This window comes from Pipistrellus kuhlii, unplaced genomic scaffold (genome assembly GCF_014108245.1).
Source record: "Pipistrellus kuhlii isolate mPipKuh1 unplaced genomic scaffold, mPipKuh1.p scaffold_m20_p_8, whole genome shotgun sequence".
Taxonomy (NCBI): domain Eukaryota; kingdom Metazoa; phylum Chordata; class Mammalia; order Chiroptera; family Vespertilionidae; genus Pipistrellus; species Pipistrellus kuhlii.
Window position 1 is genome coordinate 18034991 of NW_023425584.1, and position 18629 is coordinate 18053619.

At 54.4% G+C, this 18629-nt stretch overlaps 1 protein-coding gene across 3 annotated transcripts in view; it reads left to right on the plus strand.

Moving 5' to 3' along the window:
• ANXA6 (annexin A6) overlaps positions 1-18629 on the plus strand; it is a 49656-nt gene that overhangs the window by 8399 nt on the left and 22628 nt on the right. For all 3 annotated transcript variants that reach the window (XM_036424719.2, XM_036424720.2, XM_045576320.1), the window contains exons 2-12: positions 3129-3172; positions 9063-9153; positions 10081-10175; positions 10699-10812; positions 11545-11635; positions 12533-12612; positions 14178-14234; positions 15024-15117; positions 15537-15632; positions 16706-16764; positions 17923-18045. In XM_036424719.2, the coding sequence (XP_036280612.1) occupies positions 3155-3172; positions 9063-9153; positions 10081-10175; positions 10699-10812; positions 11545-11635; positions 12533-12612; positions 14178-14234; positions 15024-15117; positions 15537-15632; positions 16706-16764; positions 17923-18045 (918 nt within the window). In that variant the 5' untranslated portion in view covers positions 3129-3154. The remainder of the gene's footprint in view (positions 1-3128; positions 3173-9062; positions 9154-10080; positions 10176-10698; positions 10813-11544; positions 11636-12532; positions 12613-14177; positions 14235-15023; positions 15118-15536; positions 15633-16705; positions 16765-17922; positions 18046-18629) is intronic.

Below are 18629 nucleotides of genomic sequence, written 5' to 3' on the forward strand. Positions count from 1 at the left end.
AGGAGGGGCTGCTGGAGATCGACCCCCCTGAGCTGCAGTCTGAACATTTAATCCTGGAAGAAGCTTGCTTTCCACGTACACACAAGGCCGGCACTCAAAAGCAGCTCTCAGAGCTGAGAGCATTTTCCCCAAGGTCTCCGAGGCCCCTCCTCCTAACCGCTCTCCTTGGAAAGGGGCTCTTGTCCAGATGGGCCTGGGCTGCCGCCAGCGGCGGAGTTTCCATCTACAAGGCCAAACGAGAAGGCTTCGAGGCTGGTGGTGCAGGTGACAGGCCTCGGCCCGCCCTCCTGGCCTCAGCTGACTTCCCGCCTCCTTGGAAGTCCCTGCTGGCCTCGATGCTCTTTCTCCCGCTCATTCCCCCGGGCCCCAGGGAAACCCAGGGCTGGTTTCCATTTCCTGGTGAGAGCTGCACATTGTACCAAGGGGCCCCCGGTTGTCAGGGCAACAGCAGGCTGTTTGCAGACATATCTCTGCCCTCTGCTCTTCACTTCACTTCCTACCCCATCTCATGTCTGCCTGCTGACTGCCCTTTGGGGAGCTCAATCAGGCAGTGGGGACCCGTCCTCAGAGCTTCCCGCTAGTGCAGCAAATGCCACCGTTTACTGAGAACAGGCCTCTGCCTGGCCTCGTGTGCTCTGCTCCTAACCAGAGCTCTGTCTCATCCTCCAGCCACCCTACAAGGCAGGAAAGGGCAAGCCACAGTTTTGCCCTTGAGGTAACCTTGAGCTCAGGCATGAGTCATATGCCCAAGGTCACATAGCTAATAAGTGGCAATCTGGATTTGAATTCAGGCCTGTCTGTTTGATTCCAAAACCTGTGTTTCCCCCACTGTGTCACACTGTCCCCAGTGACCACACCACAAGACCAGGGCTGCTTTCCCTTATGTGTTTTTGTTAGGGTTTTTTGGGGAAGAGTTGATGTGCAGAACTGGAAAGCACTGAGCTACAGCCGCCTTGGTGTCTGCCCTCTCTCCTAGCTCAGCCCCTCATAGATGTTACTGAGTATGTCTGACAGAGTTGTGATTTTTACTTTTAAAAAGCAATCCATAGACATGCTTTAAAAAGTTCTGATTTCACCCTAGCCAGTTTGGCTCAGTGGATAGAGCGTTGGCTGTAGGCTGAAGGGTCCCAGGTTCGATTCTGGTCAAGGGCATGTACCTTGGTTGCGGGCACATCCCAGTAGGGGGTGTGCAGGAGGCAGCTGATCGATGTTTCTCATTGATGTTTCTAATTCTCTATCCCTCTCCCTTCCTTTCTGTAAAAAATCAATAAAATATATTTTTAAAAATTCTTGATTGATTCTTTCCAGAGGGTTTCTGCTTTAAAAAAAAATAAAAAATAAAAAATCTAATTTCCATAAAATGGAAAGTACTGGCTCTCCTTTCTCCTCTCATTCTGAGCAGATTGCTCACTTCCATCTTTGCCTTCCTGTTAAGGGAGCTCTTCCCCTTTCCAAAGCAATCACATCCCCTTTTTCATCTGTTTTAGGTAAGAGACCTTGGGGTCTTTTTTACTTTTATTTTTCAATTATAACTGACATTCAATATGATTTTAAAAATATATATATTTTATTGACTTTTTACAGAGAGAAAGAGAGAGGGATAGAGAGTTAGAAACATCGATGAGAGAGAATCATCAATCAGCTACCTCTTGCACACCCCCCACTGGGGATGTGCCCGCAAACCAAGGTACATGCCCTTGACCGGAATCAAACCTGGGACCTTTCAGTCCGCAGGCCGAGGCTCTATGCACTGAGCCAAACTGGTTTCGGCTCAGTATGGTTTTGTATTTCAGGTGTAGAGCATAGTGGAGAGACAGTCATCTACCTTACAAGGTGGTCCCCCCATATTTCAGGTCCTACCTGGCATCGTGCGTAGTTACCACATTAGTGACTTACTACCTTGGTTTCTTAGTCCTTTAGTGTAGAACCTGTGTCCTGGCATTTCCTTCCGTGAGTTCGTGTGTCCTGTTTGTTCAGTCACCCCTCAACCCCATGACTTTGTGTTTCATCAAAGAAAATTTTAAAGACTCTGCAGTGGCTTCAAGCACTGGGCCCCTAACCCCACATCCTCCAAACGTCCCTGCTGCCATACCAGCCATACCGAGCTCCCAGGAATCCACCTGGTCCATGAGACCCCCTGACCACTGTCCCTCCTGCACAGGCTTTATCTTTTCTCCTTAGTATTTTGTTTTTTAATCCTTACCCGAGAAAATGTTTCTTGATTTTTGAGAGGAATAGGGAGAGAGAGAGGGAGATACCTCAATGTGAGGAAGAGACATTGATCGGTTGCCTTCCATATGAACCTCGACTGGGGATCGAACCATAACCTTTTGGTTTACAAGATGACACTCCAACAGACTGGGTCACCTAGCCGGGGTTTTCTCCCTGGTTTTTATCAGATGTATATTCCCCATTACAGAGTAAGCTCCAGAAAAGCAGGTTTTAAGCACGGCACCGAGAGCGGTGCCTTGTCAGAGTAGATGCTCAGGACATGTTTCTTGACTTACACAGGGACCGTGGCCCTTCAGGTATTTGCTCAGGGGACCAGGAGCCCTGAGTCTTCTCATGTGCAGACCGCTAAGCTGCCTGGGTTTGGGGACAGATCTTGGTGACTTGGAAAGAGGGCACCAGGGTGCAGATGGCGTTGACTCTGGAATCTGGACTTTACTGAATTCCGTCTGAAGCTGTGTGGTCTTGGGAGAATGATTTAGCTCCCTGACCCCAATCCCCTCGTCTTCAGGTTTCTTCTCTGTAAGAAGGGGAATTGCTGCTGCGAAGGATTGCAGTGAGGGTGAGGTGGGACCATATCTAGGAAAGTACCTGCCCAGCCTGGAGGAGTCACGTGCAGTCGGTGGCTGTGACTTCTCTCCCTCTGGGTTCCAAGTCCCTTTCCCATCCTGGTGGAAGTGCTTGGACACCGGCTACTCTATCCACTGTCCTCTGGAAAGCTCATCTGGCCCCGAGCCAGGTTTTGGGGTGTCACTGAACCCGAAGAGCTGGAGGCAGCTGGAAAAGAGCAGGGAGAACATATGCTCCCTTGGGAAGAAGGAAGGGTGAGCAAAATTGGGGGAGAGAGTGGAGGGGAGCAGCGTGCAAGGGGTCTCATGGGGTCTCTTTCTTCTCCACAGTGTATTCTGCTGCAGAACCCGAGACCATGGCCAATCCAGCACAGGTAAGGAGCCTCTCCCCTCCGGAGGCTGTGCTCTGCCTTCCCCGGGCCTGGGCTCTGGAGTCACCACGCGTGCTGCACAGGTCCCTGGTACCTTCAGCCTGATCGGAGCAGGAGAGGGTCCTGGCATTGCTTGTTCCTGGTCCACATCACCGCTCTTCCAGCCATGTGACTCACGGCACCCACAGCATCCTAAGCAGGAAGGATGCTTATTGGTGCACATGACTGAGAAGCCCAGGCCTTCAGGTCTGGCTGGATCCAGGGGTCCACATGCTGGTGTTAGATTCTGCCTCTGAAGTGGGATTCCTGTGGGTGGCTCCATTCTTGAGCTGCTCCTTCCCTGAGTTGGCACACCAGTCACCATTAGCTCCGGGCTTTCCGTCTGCTTCCTGAGAAGCCTGGAGGAAACAACATCATTTATTCCCCGTGATTCTAGGGAAAGTCCGAGGTTAGATCCTCATGGGCTGGGCCTGGGTAACTTGGATCCAGAAAGTAGAGTTGGTCCCACCTGAACTTCATGGCCCAAAAGGGGTTCCCCCAGGAAGGGAAGTGGATATTGGACAGGCAGGAGCACGGAGGGTCTTCTGTGCTCTGGCGGTGGGAGTGTGCTGTCACACGCATCTGGAATTAAGGTCCCCTGGCTTAGGAGACCCCAGTGTTTCTTTCGTTCTTTCCTTTTAAATATATTTTTATTGATTTCAGAGAGGAAGGGAAAGGGAGAGAGGGATAGAAACATCAATGATGAGAATTATTGATCGGCTGCCTCCTGCATGTCCCCTACTGGGGATTGAGCCCACAACCCAGGCGTGTGCCCTGACTGGGAATTGAACTGTTACCTCCTGGTTCCTAGGTAGGCGCTCAACCACTGAGCCACACCAGCTGGGCGAGACCCCAGTCTTTCATGTTGTGGGACACCTTGCTGGGCAGTAGCATTTGAGGTGTGTCGGAGCTTTTACTCCTGTGTGCTGCCAGGATTGGGTTCTGCCCTTGGAAAGAACCAGGGTCGTTCTGTGCCTGGGTTTGCCCGAGAGAGATCCCTGTTTGCTGGCTTTGGAGAAAGAGACATGGCCACTGCAACAATGGGATCGAAAAGGGAGAATAAAACTAAGGGATTCGACTTGGCCCCGTTTGTGCCTCACTTCAGTCACAGAGCCTCTGGCCGTGGACATAATGCAGAAGCTGTGTGATCTTGGGGGGATTCTTCACCCTCTCGGGGCCTCGGTTTCCATTGTGAGGAGGCTGAGCTCAGTGAAAACTAAACTTCGTCCCTGTCTTCATGGCCCACCACCCAATGAACAAGAGCCTTCAGGATGTCCAGTCAGAGTTTTTGAAGAGCACAGTGTATCATGTGATCTAGGATCAGTACAGCTCTAGCTCTGGCTCCTGTGAGCTTCTGCGGAGTACACGTTCACAAGTGGCCTCTGACCAGGAGGAGAGGGTATTCCTGGTTATGGGCAAAGAGCCAAGGCAGAACTTTTGCTGTTCCTCATTCTCCATGGGCAGTCAGCCCCGGGTACTTTCTGAGCGGCTTTTGAACTGCAAGATTCTAGGTGATTGAAGTAGGTGACATCAGGCCCTGGGAGGTCAGAGGGGCCAGGACCTAGGGCTCAGATCTTGGACTCCTGGTCTAGTGCTCCCAGACCATGCTGTCTGCCTAGCAGACCCACGTTGCCATGGGCCAAGGGCCAGTAGACATCCTGCAAGCAAGAGTCCTAGGGTGGTAGAATCCTAGGGGTCTCTGGTCCTATGGGGTGAGTTGTAACCCCCATGCATGGTGCTGGTGCTCTGGGGGCACATAGGTGGGGGGAATGGGGCAGCTGCCTGGAGAGGCCACCCAGAAAGAGCAGGGGGCTGAGAGGTCTAGGTAGAGGGGCTGCTGGAGCAGAAGGGAGGGAGAGGAAGCAGTGCGCTCAGGGCAGTAGCTGTAACAGGCATGCTGGGAGTGCCAAGGGTTAGGAGGGGAGGAGTTTGCAGAAGACAATACTAGAGAAGTGTGACAAAGGTCTCTCAATTGGTCTATTGCTCCCAATTATTAGCACCTTAGTTCGGCTTCTTTTTTTATTTTTTATTTTTTTTTTTTTACGGAGAGGAAGAGAGAGGGATAGAGAGTTAGAAACATCGATGAGAGAATCATCGATCAGCTGCCCCCTGCACAACCCCTACTAGGGATGTGCCCGCAACCCAGGTACATGCCCTTGACCAGAATCGAACCTGGGACCTTTCAGTCCGCAGGCCGACGCTCTATCCACTGAGCCAAACCTGTTTCGGCTTAGTTCGGCTTCTAGTGTGCCCACCTTCACCACACACACACACACACACACACACGCACACACATGCACAGAAAAAAAGCTACTCTTTTCTCTGGCCCAGATCACTCCCAGTTACTTCTGTGATTGTGCTATTCTCCCTCCTTTCTGTTCAGAAGAGGAGGACTTGAGGCCCAAAGACTGAGGAAATAGTGTGGTGTCATAGAAAGGTCCTGGAGGCATGGCTCCCAGGTGCACAGGGGTGTCTGAGTTTGAATGGGATCATGGTGTAAGAACCCTTTGAGGAAAGGGCAAGAGGGCAGGTGCTGGAATTCCAGGCAAGAGGCCTGGGTCAGATCTAATCAAGGCAGCTAGCTCTCCTGGGGAGCCCTGGCCGCAGCCCTCTCTCTGGGTGGTGTCACCTCTGCTCCCGAGAGGCCTGGGCGCTCCTACTCCAGCCACAGCCTGGATGGGGCCCAAGACCTCAGGGCCCTAGGGTTCAGGCTGCTCACCAGCTGGCATCGGGACCTGCTGAATATTTCAGGGTGGAAAGTCCCTTCGCCTCTGCTCTCCCTCCCCCCTCAGTCGTGGGCCCCGGAGGCCTGGAACCTGTCTGCCAGAGAAGTAGGACAGCTGCACAGGTGGCACTTGGGGACGAAAAATTCACCAGCTTGGTGTGAGAATAGCCGATGGTGGGACACTTGAGCCTGGGTGATTTGAAGGACTGTCTCTGTGTGACCAGCGCTGATTGTGTCTCTGTGTGACCAGTGCTGAGGCGCCCTGCACCTCCTCTTCTGGCGGCTGTGATCCTGCCGGGTCCAGGGATAACTAATCTGGCTGGTGGTCCCCCAGAAGATTTTATCATCCTTGTGCAAAGACCCTTGTGGGAGAGAGGCCCTGCTGCTTGCTAGGCCAATCTCTAAGGGATAGTTTTTATTTTTGTTTAAATATGTTTTTACTAGTAGCCCTGCACACAAATCCGTGAGCCAATAGCTCGCCATTAGCTCACTGCAGCCCTCCAGTAGCTCTCTGCCCTCTGCCCCATCCTTCTGTAGCTCCCCGGCCTCCCTGATGACCTCCATAGCTTGCTGCCTTGCCCCCTCCTGTAGCTCTTCACCCACGGCTCCACCCTCCTGTAGCTCCCTCTCACCCCCATAGCTTGCTGCCCCGTTCCCTCCCGTTGCTCTCTGCTGCCCACTTGTAGCTCCACCCTCCTGCTGATCCGTGACCCAGTCATTATGCAGTCAATCGTTATGTAACGACCATTTGCATATTATATCTTTATTATATAGGCTTGACTTCAGAGAGAGGAAGGGCGGGAGAGAGTGAGATAGAAACATCCATGAGAAAGAAACATCAACATTGACCAGCTGCCTCCAGAACGTCCCCTAATGGGGATTGTGCCCACAATCTGGGCATGTGCCCCAACTGGGAATCAAACCTGGTTCATAAGTTGATGCTCCACCACTGAGCCACACTGGCCTGGCTCTAAGAGTTCATTTTGATCAAGCCTCATGCCTGTCCTTAGAATTCCCTTCCCCCAGGATGGCATTGCCTCATCTTTTAGCTGCAATTCCTTCCCCAAACACTACCTCAACCACTGCAGTGTGAGAGGAGGGAGAAGGTGGAGGTGGGGACAGCGACAGGAGAGGGTTCTCAGCTCACCGGCCATTGCTGTCATCTCTGCCCTTCATCCTGGGACACGCTTCTATCTTCTCGCTCCCTCCTGGCAGTTTACACTCCCGTGATCTTGGAGACGTTGGACGTCTGCACTGAGCGCCGAAGCCTTGGGCTGGCTTCCCTCCATGTTGCTTGCTCTTGCCTCCAAGCCTTTGCCAGGCTGTTGGCTCTCTGAAGCCCTCGCCCTGCCCAGCCCCGAGGGGCCAGCTGTTACGCGTCCTTTAGGGCACAGCTTGGATCCCACCTTCCTTCTGCTCAGAACACACTCGGTCATCACCCGTTCACGCACCCATTCATCTAGGTCAGTGGTCGGCAAACTCACTAGTCAACAGAGCCACATATCAACAGCACAACGATTGAAATTTCTTTCGAGAGCCAAATTTTTTAAACTTAAACTTACTTCTAACGCCACTCCTTCAAAATAGACTCGCCCAGGCCGTAGTATTTTGTGGAAGAGCCACACTCAAGGGGCCCAAGAGCCACATGTGGCTCGCAAGCCCCCGTTTGCCGACCATGAGTCTAGGAAACGAGTTTTTAGTGAGTGCTGCTGTCCCAGGCCCTGTGCTGGGTGCGTGGAGTGCGTCAGCGAGCAGGACAGACACGGAGCTTTCTAGAGGGACTGTCTCTCTTCTGGTCCCGGTATTGGGCACGCGTTCCTTCCTCGTTCCTTCTCTGCCCAGGGCTGTGATCAGGTTGCAAGGGATTCACTGATGGCGGGAAGAGGGCTGGGTTCCTTTCTGGCCACCCGCCCTGTCCGAGCTTTAAATAGCAGCCCGGTGCCCACGCGGCGCCCACGCCTGCATACCTTCGAGAAGCCAGCAGCAGCAGACGTGAACCAGAGAGCTCTCAAATGCCGGGCCAGGTCCCTGGGAGACGCGAGAGGTGATCGGAGGCCTGTCTACTTCTTCCTTTAAGACACAGTTTATGTGGGCCACCCTCGAACTCCCTCCCCACTGTCCCCAACCAAGCCTTTCCTGGTTCCCTCCCCCAGGCTGGCTTCCACCTCCGCTGTTTCCCCACTTTACTTTGCATCTATCTTCGGGTATTTGCTGCAAGCTTTATGTTTGTCTCTCATCTCCATTGGGTCAGAAGCTCGTGAAAGATGGAATGGGTCTTCTCTTTCCCTGAATCTAGAGCTTGCCATGTCGGGCCTGGCCCAGGTTGAGTGCCGTGTCCCCAGGCTGTGTGCTCAGTGCCTGGGACCCCGGCACCTTTGGCTGTCTGCTTTCTGCCGCTCTCCTGGACCTCATGCTTCTCCAGCCGCGTAGCTGACCCACCCGGACTTCTCTGTGAAGCAGCCTATTGTGCATTCAGGTTCCATGTCTGAGATCCTCTGGCTCTGCGTCTCTGCCCCTTTGCCCTGAGCACCCAGCCAGCTCAGTTTACTGGTCCCGGAGGGGCGATGCCTTGTCCTGGCATTGATCCTGGGGGTGGCTCTGGGCTCTCCGGGCCAAGACCCCCGCCCCCAGGTGCTGGCAGCTGCAGGGTTCTGGAGCCAGAGAGCAGAGGGGAGCCAGCAGGGAGCTGGCTTCCAGGGACCCTGGCAGCAGGCTTCCCTTCTCTGGGCTCGGTGTCTGTTTCTGTGATAGAGATCGTCTTAGGTGCTTCTCCAAGTTGCTGAAAGCATCGCGATGGAGGCGAAAGGGCTTTGTAAATCAGAGTGCCATACAAATATGAGGGGCTCTTGTTACCGCTGTAGGGATCGTTTCCAGGCTTGGCTGGGCCACCCTCCCACGGGAATTGGCACCGTCCTGGGGGCAGGTTGTGGTAGCAGATACCAGGAGAGTCAGCCCTCAGCCAGGCTTTCTGTGGTCAATGCTCGATTTTAGGAGAAAGGGCTCAGCCTGGACTCGCCTGTGGCCAGGGTTGGGAATGTGGCCTGGGGTTGGGGCTGGGAGCCCCAGTCAGGGTCAGGGTCAGGGTCAGGGTCAGGGTCAGCAGCTCACCCTCTGCTTCTCTCTCCACAGGGTGCCAAGTACCGCGGCTCCATTCATGACTTCCCAAACTTTGATCCCAGCCAGGATGCTGAGGCGCTGTACACCGCCATGAAGGGCTTCGGTGAGTCCCGCTGCTGGGAGTGGGGTCCCTGAAAGGAGGCCGGACTCACTGGGGCTGTGGGCACATCCCTGAGCCCTTTTGGGGGTGGGGGTGTGGGTGTGATGGAAGATGCACTCACTCACTCTTTTGTTTTCTTACTCTTTTTCATCATTTTACAATGAAATACTCCAGACCGACAAGGTCTAGAGGATAAACAGAGGCTTCGCCCACAGACCTGCCTCCCCGCTTGAGAACTGCACTCGCTTCCTCCTCTGGTTAAACCCTCCCTGGCGGGTCCTCCTGCTGATCACTCCACTCCTCTCCTCTCGGGGAGCCACTACCCTGAACTTGATTCTCAGCATTCTCTCTTTTTGTTCTGTTGTTAATCCTCGCCTAAGGATGTGTTTTCCATTGATTTTTAGAGAGAGTAGAAAGGGAGGTCAGCAGAGGGAGAGAGAAACATTGATGTGAGAGAGGCACATTGATCAGTTGCCTCCTGCACACACCCCGATAAAGCCTGGGGATTGAACCTGCAACCCAGGTATGGGCCCTTGACCAGGAATCGAGCCTGCGACCCTTCAGTGTGCAGGCCAACGCTCTAACCACTTAGCAACACCAGCCAGGGCCTCAGTATTCTCTTTTCTTTGTTGAAAGAACCCTGTCCTGGGTGCTAAGGCCTTCTAAGCCAGGCTTTTTGTAATACCTGGGGTGAGTCCTTGTCCTCCCATCCCCAGCCTCAGTTTTCTTATTTGTGTGATGGGGAGCTGAATCACGGGCCCTCGGAGCTCACATACTGCATGTGCTACGAGTCCTCTTAGTGGGGGCTTGACGGGCCCCAGAGGTCCTCCCTGTGATGCCACCCCCCGTGAGCAGAAGGCTAATGCCCAGGACTGGTGGGCTTCCTGGAGGCAGGTTGGGTAAGGTGCCAGGTGTCCTCCCTTCCTCCAGGCAGTGACAAGGAGGCCATCCTGGAGCTGATCACTTCCCGGAGCAACAGGCAGAGGCAGGAGATCTCCCAGAGCTACAAGTCCCTCTATGGCAAGGTAACCATGGCGACCGGAGGGCAGGGGATGGGGCTGGGGGAATGATCTCATCCCTGTGTGTTCCTTTGGGGTCTTTCCTGCGCATTTTGCTCCGGATCAGCCTCTGTGCTGGCGCTTTTGGCCTCTTTTCCTCTTCAGTCAGGGACCGTTAGCCACAGACTGCCTCGAGCGCCTGCTGTGTGCTGGGCCCTGTGCTCGGTGTTAGGGCCACGCAGATGGACGAGACCAGGGAGGGAGGCGCCAACCCCTTAGACTCACTGGTCGTGGGAGGGAGACACAATACATGAGTAAATGAACCATGGCGGGGAGCAGGCAGGGCCTGGGGACTGACCCCTGCACCGTGTGCCGCTGCCTAGCTTGGGGCAGGTGGCCTGACATCTCCACGCCTGCCTCTCCGGTTGATGGTAGCTCACAGCTTGAAATGAGCTTCTTAAGAAGCCCAGTGCCTGTCCAGAGTCCATGCTCAGTAAGTGTGATTCTTATCGGTGTAACTTCTCTTCTCCTCCCCACCCCCCCTTGCTAGGACCTCATTGCAGACCTGAAGTCTGAGCTGATGGGGAAGTTTGAACGGCTGATTGTGGGTCTGATGAGGCCACTGGCCTACTGTGATGCCAAAGAAATTAAAGACGCCCTCTCGGTAAGAAGTGTGAGCCTGCGCGTGTTGGGGCGTGGCCGTGGTGAAGGGTAAGATTCTGGCCCTGCAGCAAGTCTTCGGAGCCCTCACCCACGCGTGGGTGTGCCTTGCTCCAAGAGGCAGCTTGCCTGAACCCTGTCCCACGTTCTCCTCCAGGGGGACAGATGAGGGACACATGCCAGTATGGAAAAGGGCCCTTGGCCCAGACCCCCACACCAGCAGTTTCTAGCCCTGGAGAAGCAGTGGGAGAGATCATTACCTTCTCCATCTCCCTGTGAGATGGTAGAACAACTAGTAGCATCTCCGTTTTACAGAAGAGAAAACTGAGACCCAGAATTTAAAGTTTTCTTTTTTTAAAAAAATTTTTTTATTGATTGTTTTTTGAGAGAGAGGAAGAGAGAATGAGAGAGAGAAACCTTGATTTGTTGTTCCACTTATTTATGCATTCATTAGTTGCTTCTTGTATGTGTCCAGGCCAGAGATCGAACTGGCAATCTAGGCATATTGGGACTGTGTGTGTGTGTGTGTGTGTGTGTGTGTGTGTGTTTGGGGGGAGGTGGGGGTGTGTGCTAGAATCTATGTCTTTTGGTTCTCGGAGCATTATTTCCCAACCGCTGCTTATGAGCTGTAGCAGGAACGCCCTAAGTGCTGAGGTTTTTTAGCTCTGGCCATTCCAGAATCCCAGCCCAAGGCCCATCTCAGCCCTTGACTCACGTGCCCCTTCTCCTCTCCCAGGGCATCGGCACCGATGAGAAGTGCCTCATTGAGATCTTGGCTTCCCGGACCAATGAGCAGATCCACCAGCTGGTGGCAGCGTACAAAGATGGTGAGATGGGTGGGAGGGGCCCTTCGGGGGGGTTAGACATGAAATGGGGGGGATTGCAACGATGGCGACCCTAAGAACCTATTTATCCATCTTCTTTCCTCCTCCCCTCATCTGACTGTCCCCCTGTCCACAGGTGTTCTGTGCTGGGCAGGGTGCCAGGGTCTCAGGATATGATGTGAGGCAAGACACATATAGCCCCTGCCTCTGAGAGCTTATAGGCTAATGAGATGAAGAGGGATCCAGACAATAAACAGCTAAGCGCAATGATGTTGTGGTTATGTTATGAAGGGAACCAATGAGATAAGAATGAAACCTTAATGGGGGAAGACCTGCTTCAGACAGGTGGCCCTGGAAAGCCTGGGGAATGAGAAGGAGCCAGTACAGAGAGAGTGGGAGAAGATCCTGGCAGACAGAGGGGACAGCAAGTCCCAGGCCCTGGAGCAGAAACGAGCCTGGTAGCCAGTGTGAGGCTGGAGCACAGAGGGTGGGGCACAGGACATTGTAGGCCGAGAGGAAGCCATGGTATTTTATTCTAAGTCCAGTGGAAAGCAGGAGCCGTGATCAGACATGGCTTTAAGACATGGTCACCCTCGTGGCTGTGGATCGGAGAGGGAGTGAGAGCAGACGCAGAGGGAGTAGTCAGGAGGATGTAACCACTGTCCACTGAGCGATGATGGTGCCCGGAGGAGGATGGCACAGGTGGGGATAGAGATGCCATCATACTAGGTCAGTACAAGGAACTGTGAAAGCACACCTTGGGTCTTGCCAGGGTTACCATGGATACAGGGGTTTGGGATTTGTAACCAATATCTGATCATTTGGGGGTAGCAGGGACCCTTCTCCTGGATCCCTAGGATGTCCTGGGGATGGGACTAGAGCTTGTGTTCTAACCTGCAGCCTACGAGCGAGACCTGGAGGCTGACATCATCGGCGACACCTCAGGCCACTTCCAGAAGATGCTTGTGGTCCTGCTCCAGGTTGGTCCACATGGGGCCCTCCCCTGAGCTCTCTGCCAGAGTGCACCGCCCTGTCCCCACAGACGGGGTAGCCTGTGAGGGGCTTCTTGGCTTCTTGGCAGCTCCTCACACTATGGCCACTCCCTCCCTCTCTGTCCATTTGTCCTTGAACTTGAGATGGTTTCCCTCTGGCTCACCGGGTGTAGAATTTGAGCGTCCAGGTGTCTGCTCTGTTACCCTGGTTTGCACAAGCAGGTGACCCACATTTCCCTTTGCAGGCACCCTCCCCTCTTCTGCCCAGGAATATCCTCTCCTGTGACCTCTTTCCTCTCTCCATACGCACTCCCGCCCCTCCCCCGGCCTCCCTCCTGCCATTGCTTCTCCAGCCTGGGCTGAGGTGGTCCTGGAGCTGCCGCCCTGCATCCCCCTCAGCCTGCCCTGCTGCTCCTCCTGCCCCACAAAGGAGCCCATAAAAAAGAGACCACAGCCAAAACTGGTTTGGTTCAGTAAATAGAGCATCGGCCTGCGGACTCAAGGGTCCCAGGTTCAATTCCGGTCAAAGGCATGTACCTTGGTTGTGGGCACACCCCCAGTGGGGGGAGGGTGCAAGACGCAGCTGATCGATGTTTCTCTCTCATCGATGTTTCCGACTCTCTTTCCCTCTCCCTTCTTCTCTGTAAAAAATCAATAAAATATATTTTTTTTAAAAAGAGAGAGACCATAGAAAGGCTGCAAAGTAGGGATTTCCCCAACACAGTGGGTTTTAAAAAAACCTCACCTATTTAGTTAGTTTGCTAACATTACGAACAGGGAGATTTTGTTAGAAAACCCCAGACGTCTGGACCCTTTTGAATAATTGAAAGACCTGGCAGCAGCAGGCCTGCATTTTGCATGACTGCAGTGCGCTGGGGAGCAGGTCTTGTGGGAACCTGTCCAGCCACATGGCCAGCTCTATGGCCGCAGGCCCTGTGGGAACAGACACGGAGATAGCGCAAGCCCAGCTCCGAGGAGCAAGCCGTTAGGCAGCTGTCTCTATAATTAAGCCTCCTCTTTGTCTCTGTTGGCTGTCCCTCTCCATGCGAGTGTCCGTGGGCCTGTGGGGAGTGAGGAGCACCAGTGAGATCTGGTGCCTTCACAGCGTCTGAGCTGAGATCTGAGGGCCCAGGCCTCCGATCCTGGTTGGCAAATTCTTGGGAGCCCCTACCAGAATGCACACATTCAGACTTTTGTGATCTTGTTGGGGGGCGTCGTGGGCCATGCTAGGCCTTGTGGCAGGGGCCCTGCCCTCCGAGGTGTTCTCGGTACGAGGCCTCACTTCCCCTGGGAGGGGGGCACCTGGAAGGACCTTGTTCTCAGGACTCCCCCTCACCCTGGTCCCAGCTCCAAGGATGAAGGGAAAAGCCAGCGGAGGGACTATGATTTCCCACAAAAGAGATGATGTGGTCTCGACTCATGGGTGCCATAAGTCACTTCTCTGACACTCAGGGGTCCCCGGGGTTTTCCCGGTGTTCCCTGTCTCCACCCCTGGCACCAGGCCTCCCCTGGCCCTGGCATCTGAACCACGTGCTCCTTGTCTCTCTGCCCAGGGAACCAGGGAGGAGGACGATGTGGTGAGCGAGGACTTGGTGCAGCAGGATGCCCAGGTAAACACTCCCTGAGGAGGAGGTTTCCGAGGCACAGCGAGGGAGCCCCGAGGGAGGGGAACAGTTGGGGACCCAGGGGGAGGGTGGGAGGGGAAGTCATTTGCAAATACCAGAAATAACTGACTCACAGGCTTCGTGTATGTAGTGCTTTGTTAAAGAGAGGATGCATGTTATCTTTCTAAGGTGCACAACGTGTAAAGTGGGTAAGGTGTATTTTGGAGCTTCCTTAACTCCTCCATTTATTCAGTTAGTTGTTAGTTAATATTTGCTGACCACCTACTATGTGCCAGGCACTCTGCCATGCATCGAGGGATCTCTAATAAACAAAATCAGACAGTACTAGGATTATGTTAATCACACGAACATCTTCTTGCATATACCATCCATTCGAGGCGTGTTGAGCCCCACTATGTGCAGTAACTCTGGAGGGGCAGATGGAGAGAATGCTGAGATAGTGTCCCTGTCCTGAAGGGTCCATGTCATAGTGGAGAGACAGGCATGTAAAGAAATCATTGTAATATACAGTGGGTCAGAATTATAAAGAAACAGAGGATACAGCTGTAAAGAAACACACTGGGAGAGAGGAGAGGGAGGGAGCGAAACAGAAGTCTTGAAGCTTAACTAGGAGTTTCCCGGAAAGAAGGAGAAAGCCGTGTGGTACCTGCAGAGGTCCTGAGGCTGCCGGTTACTGGTCTGTTCGGGGATTCCGCATCAATTCGGAGTGGCTTGGCCGGTGAGCCCCGCGTCCCGAGGTTTCCTCTTTCAGTGAGTCCCCCTCTCCCCCTTCAGGACCTGTACGAGGCGGGGGAACTGAAATGGGGAACAGACGAAGCCCAGTTCATTTACATTTTGGGAAATCGCAGCAAGCAGCATCTTCGGTTAGGTAAGCTCCAGAAAAGACTACAGCTGCCCCCTTGGAGCTGTGCCAAGAACTCTGCTCTCTTCTCCTTTCTTATCAATGGAGCGTGGTCACCACCGCATCAGCAACCCAGACACGAGTCCCGATTTGTTAGGCAGTGGTTTGCATGGTCCTTCCCCAAAGTCATGAAGAGGATGCTTCTCCCCTCCGTCTAAGGACCTGCCTGTCTTCCCGCTGGAGCCCGAGGTGTCCCCAGGCGCTCACAGCATTCGCAGCAGGTGGCCAGCGGTGTGCACGACCTCCTTGCCACCTCCGCAGTACCAGCCGTCCCATCCTGCTGGCACTCCGTCCTGGCCACAGCGCCTCCCCCCCTCTGACATCCCTGTTTGTTCTCCACGCCCCCGGGGACTCTCCTGACACCCCTGACTCTCTGCCCCCCGCAGTGTTCGATGAGTATCTGAAGAACACAGGGAAGCCCATCGAAGCCAGCATCCGAGCGGAGCTGTCCGGGGACTTTGAGAAGCTGATGCTGGCTGTGGGTACGTCCTGGTGTTGCCTCTGGGTCTGCGGGGGGAGCGGGGTGCTGGCTCAGGAGCACGGGGCTGAGGGTGGGAAGGAAAAATTCTGTGGTGTGGCGATGGAAAGGTGAGAGCCGTTGGGCAATGAATTCCAAAGGTTTGGCCAGAGCAGCACCGCGGAGGGAGGCGGGGAGGCAGGGCCTCAGGCCCCGGCTCCCCCTCCAGTGTGTGGTGGGATGAGAAAGAGCACGGGGCCGGCTCAGAAAGCAATGATCAGGAGAGTGGGTTTTGTGGAGCGTGAGCTGCGTTCCAGGCTCCGTGCTGAGGGTTTCATCTTTAAAAAGGAGCCTGGAACGGGCACCGCTGTTGTCTCCATTTCACGGAGGAGAAAGCTGAGTTGCACAGAGGCCGTGTCCCTGGCCGAGGGGCCATTTTGTAATGAACGTTCGGTGTGTGGGATGCCAGGAGCCGACTGGTCAATGTGGAGTTAGGATTCAAACCTGGGGCTTCTCCCAAATCTGCTGTTGACTTAAAGCAAGTCTCTTATCCTTGCTGGGCCTCAGTTTCTTCATCTGACGAACGGGGGCAGGGGACGGACTGCCTGACCCAGAGGCCCTGGCGATCCGCGCATGTCTGAGCCTGGGCTGTGTGTGTGTCTCTTAGGAGAGGAATACAGCCCATGCTTCCTCTCCCCACCCTGCGCTGTCCCCTGGCCGCCCCATTCCCCGTGGTCAGGTTCTGGCCGCTCTGCCCTCAGGACCCAGCAGCCAGTACCTTTCAGTGCAGCCAAATCTGAAGACACACCTTTCCCTGCCCCGCCCAGATGCCACCCCCCACCCGGCCCAGTGCCCTGGGAAACCCCAAAGGGAACGGGAAAGTGGGTCTGTAACGCATGAGCCACATGACAAGAGACCGTTTCCCGAGTTCTTTGCCCCCTGGGGCGGCGGTACAAGCGGGCAGGTCCAGGATGCTCTGGGGCTGCAGGTTCTCAGGAGCCAGGTTCTTCCTGGGTTCGGACGTGGTGGCCCCCTAAGCCGTGGAAACAGGCAGGGCACCCCGTCCTCCTCCTGAAACCACCCCATCTCTCTCCTCAGTGAAGTGTATCCGGAGCACCTCGGAGTACTTCGCCGAGAGGCTCTTCAAAGCCATGAAGGTGCGTGACGGGTTCGACGTGAACGAGGTTCGGGGAGGAGTCCTCTCTTGGGACTCGTGGGCACGTCCCTGTGGTCCACCGGCCCCAGGGAGCCTTCGGGGATTGGCTGCCGGTCAGAATGAGAGCAATGTGTCCCAGGGGAGCTCCAGAGCTTGAGATGCTACCTGAGATGCTACACCTTCCCGCCCAGAACCTGCCCTGCCCTTCGACTGAGCAGAGAGCACGGTGACAGCCTGCACCCAGTCCATCCAGCCAGATGGACTTTAAAAAAAATCAATCAGAATGTGTATATAGTGACCCGGGTAAGCAGAAAGCACGTTTGCATTGTCTGCTAAGAGTCACGATGCTCACTCACGACCCAGCGGCTTACTCTGGGCGTCGGACAACACTGCTTCCCAGTATTTTACACCCAGGACACACAACCAATGACATGCCCATAGCACGCAGGGAAGTGAACGCAGGCGTGTGTTGCAGAGCCAGAGGCCCCAGGCCCCTGTGTGGCCATCCCACAGGAGTGGGCACCTACTCGGTGTCTCCCAGTGCCAGGGTGGGGCCCTGGAGAGGTGTGGCCTGTGTGCCCATGTTCGTCTGCTCATCTCAGTATTGTCCGTGTCCGGAGAAAAATAGGAATAACCATGCTGAAACCAGTTTGGCTCAGTGGATAGAGTGTCGGCATGCGGACTCAAGGGTCCCAGGTTGGATTCCAGTCAAGAGCATGTACCTTGGTTGCAGGCACATACCCAGGAGGCAGCTGATTGATGTTTCTCTCTCTCATCAATGTTTCTAACTGTATCCCTCTCCCTTCCTCTCTGTAAAAAATCAATAAAAATATATTTTTTAAAAAAAACAGGAACAACCCAGTCTCCATCAGGAGTAGTAGGAAAAATAAATCCACTGTGGCACAGTTACAGAGATCCCAAATGTGCAAACCTAAACAATAGATTGCTCAGAGCTACAAAGTTAGGTAAACCTACGAGGGTTGGAGTGATGGAGATCAAAGCAGGAGGGACACCCAGGGAGGGAACAGCCAGGTTCTGCTTCCTTTTGCTCTTGCTCGTAACGTTTTGTTAGGAAAAGTGTATTTTCCATTATAATCTGGGGGCCGTCGGCGCTCTGGCCCCCTCTCAACTCCGTCCCCAAAACCCGCTTGTCTTTCAGGGCCTGGGGACTCGGGACAACACCCTGATCCGCATCATGGTCTCCCGCAGTGAGCTGGACATGCTGGACATTCGGGAGATATTCCGGACCAAGTATGAGAAGTCGCTTTACAGCATGATCAAGGTGAGCGAGGAGATGGGCACGAGGTGGGGGGGGACACACAGGGCTGGAGCCACTGTCCCCGAAAGCTGGCATTGTGGGAGCTCCAGGAGCTCTGCCTGTGGCACGTTCAGGGGAGCGAAGTTCTGGGGGTGCTTGTGAGACGGGCCGAGAGGCGCCTCCTGAGAGAAGGCGGGGCTGGGTCCTGAAGGGCCCGCAGGCCAAATCCAGGAGGACTCCGTCCCAGGGCGGCAAGGGTTCGGTCTCGGGAAGAAGGGGGATACTGAAGCGTCCGTTTGGGACCCCTGGGCCTCGGGCCAGTTGCTGTCTCTGGGGTGTCCAGCTCATGAGACTTGGTCAAGAGACCGATTCAGCGTTGGGTTTTTTTCCTCCTTTTTTGGGGTGAATGGGATGAAGCTTTCTGAGTTCAAGCTGTGCTCCACAAAGTGTATTTCTAAAGCAGGATCTTATAAGCACGATTTGAAAAGGGGCTCCATGGGGAAATGTTTGGGAAAAAAAACTAGAATAAGCCAAGATAAGCCAGTTTCTTTATCTCAGAATTTCTGACAGCTTTGACTCTATGAAGTCCATTATGAAGCTCCAGGAGG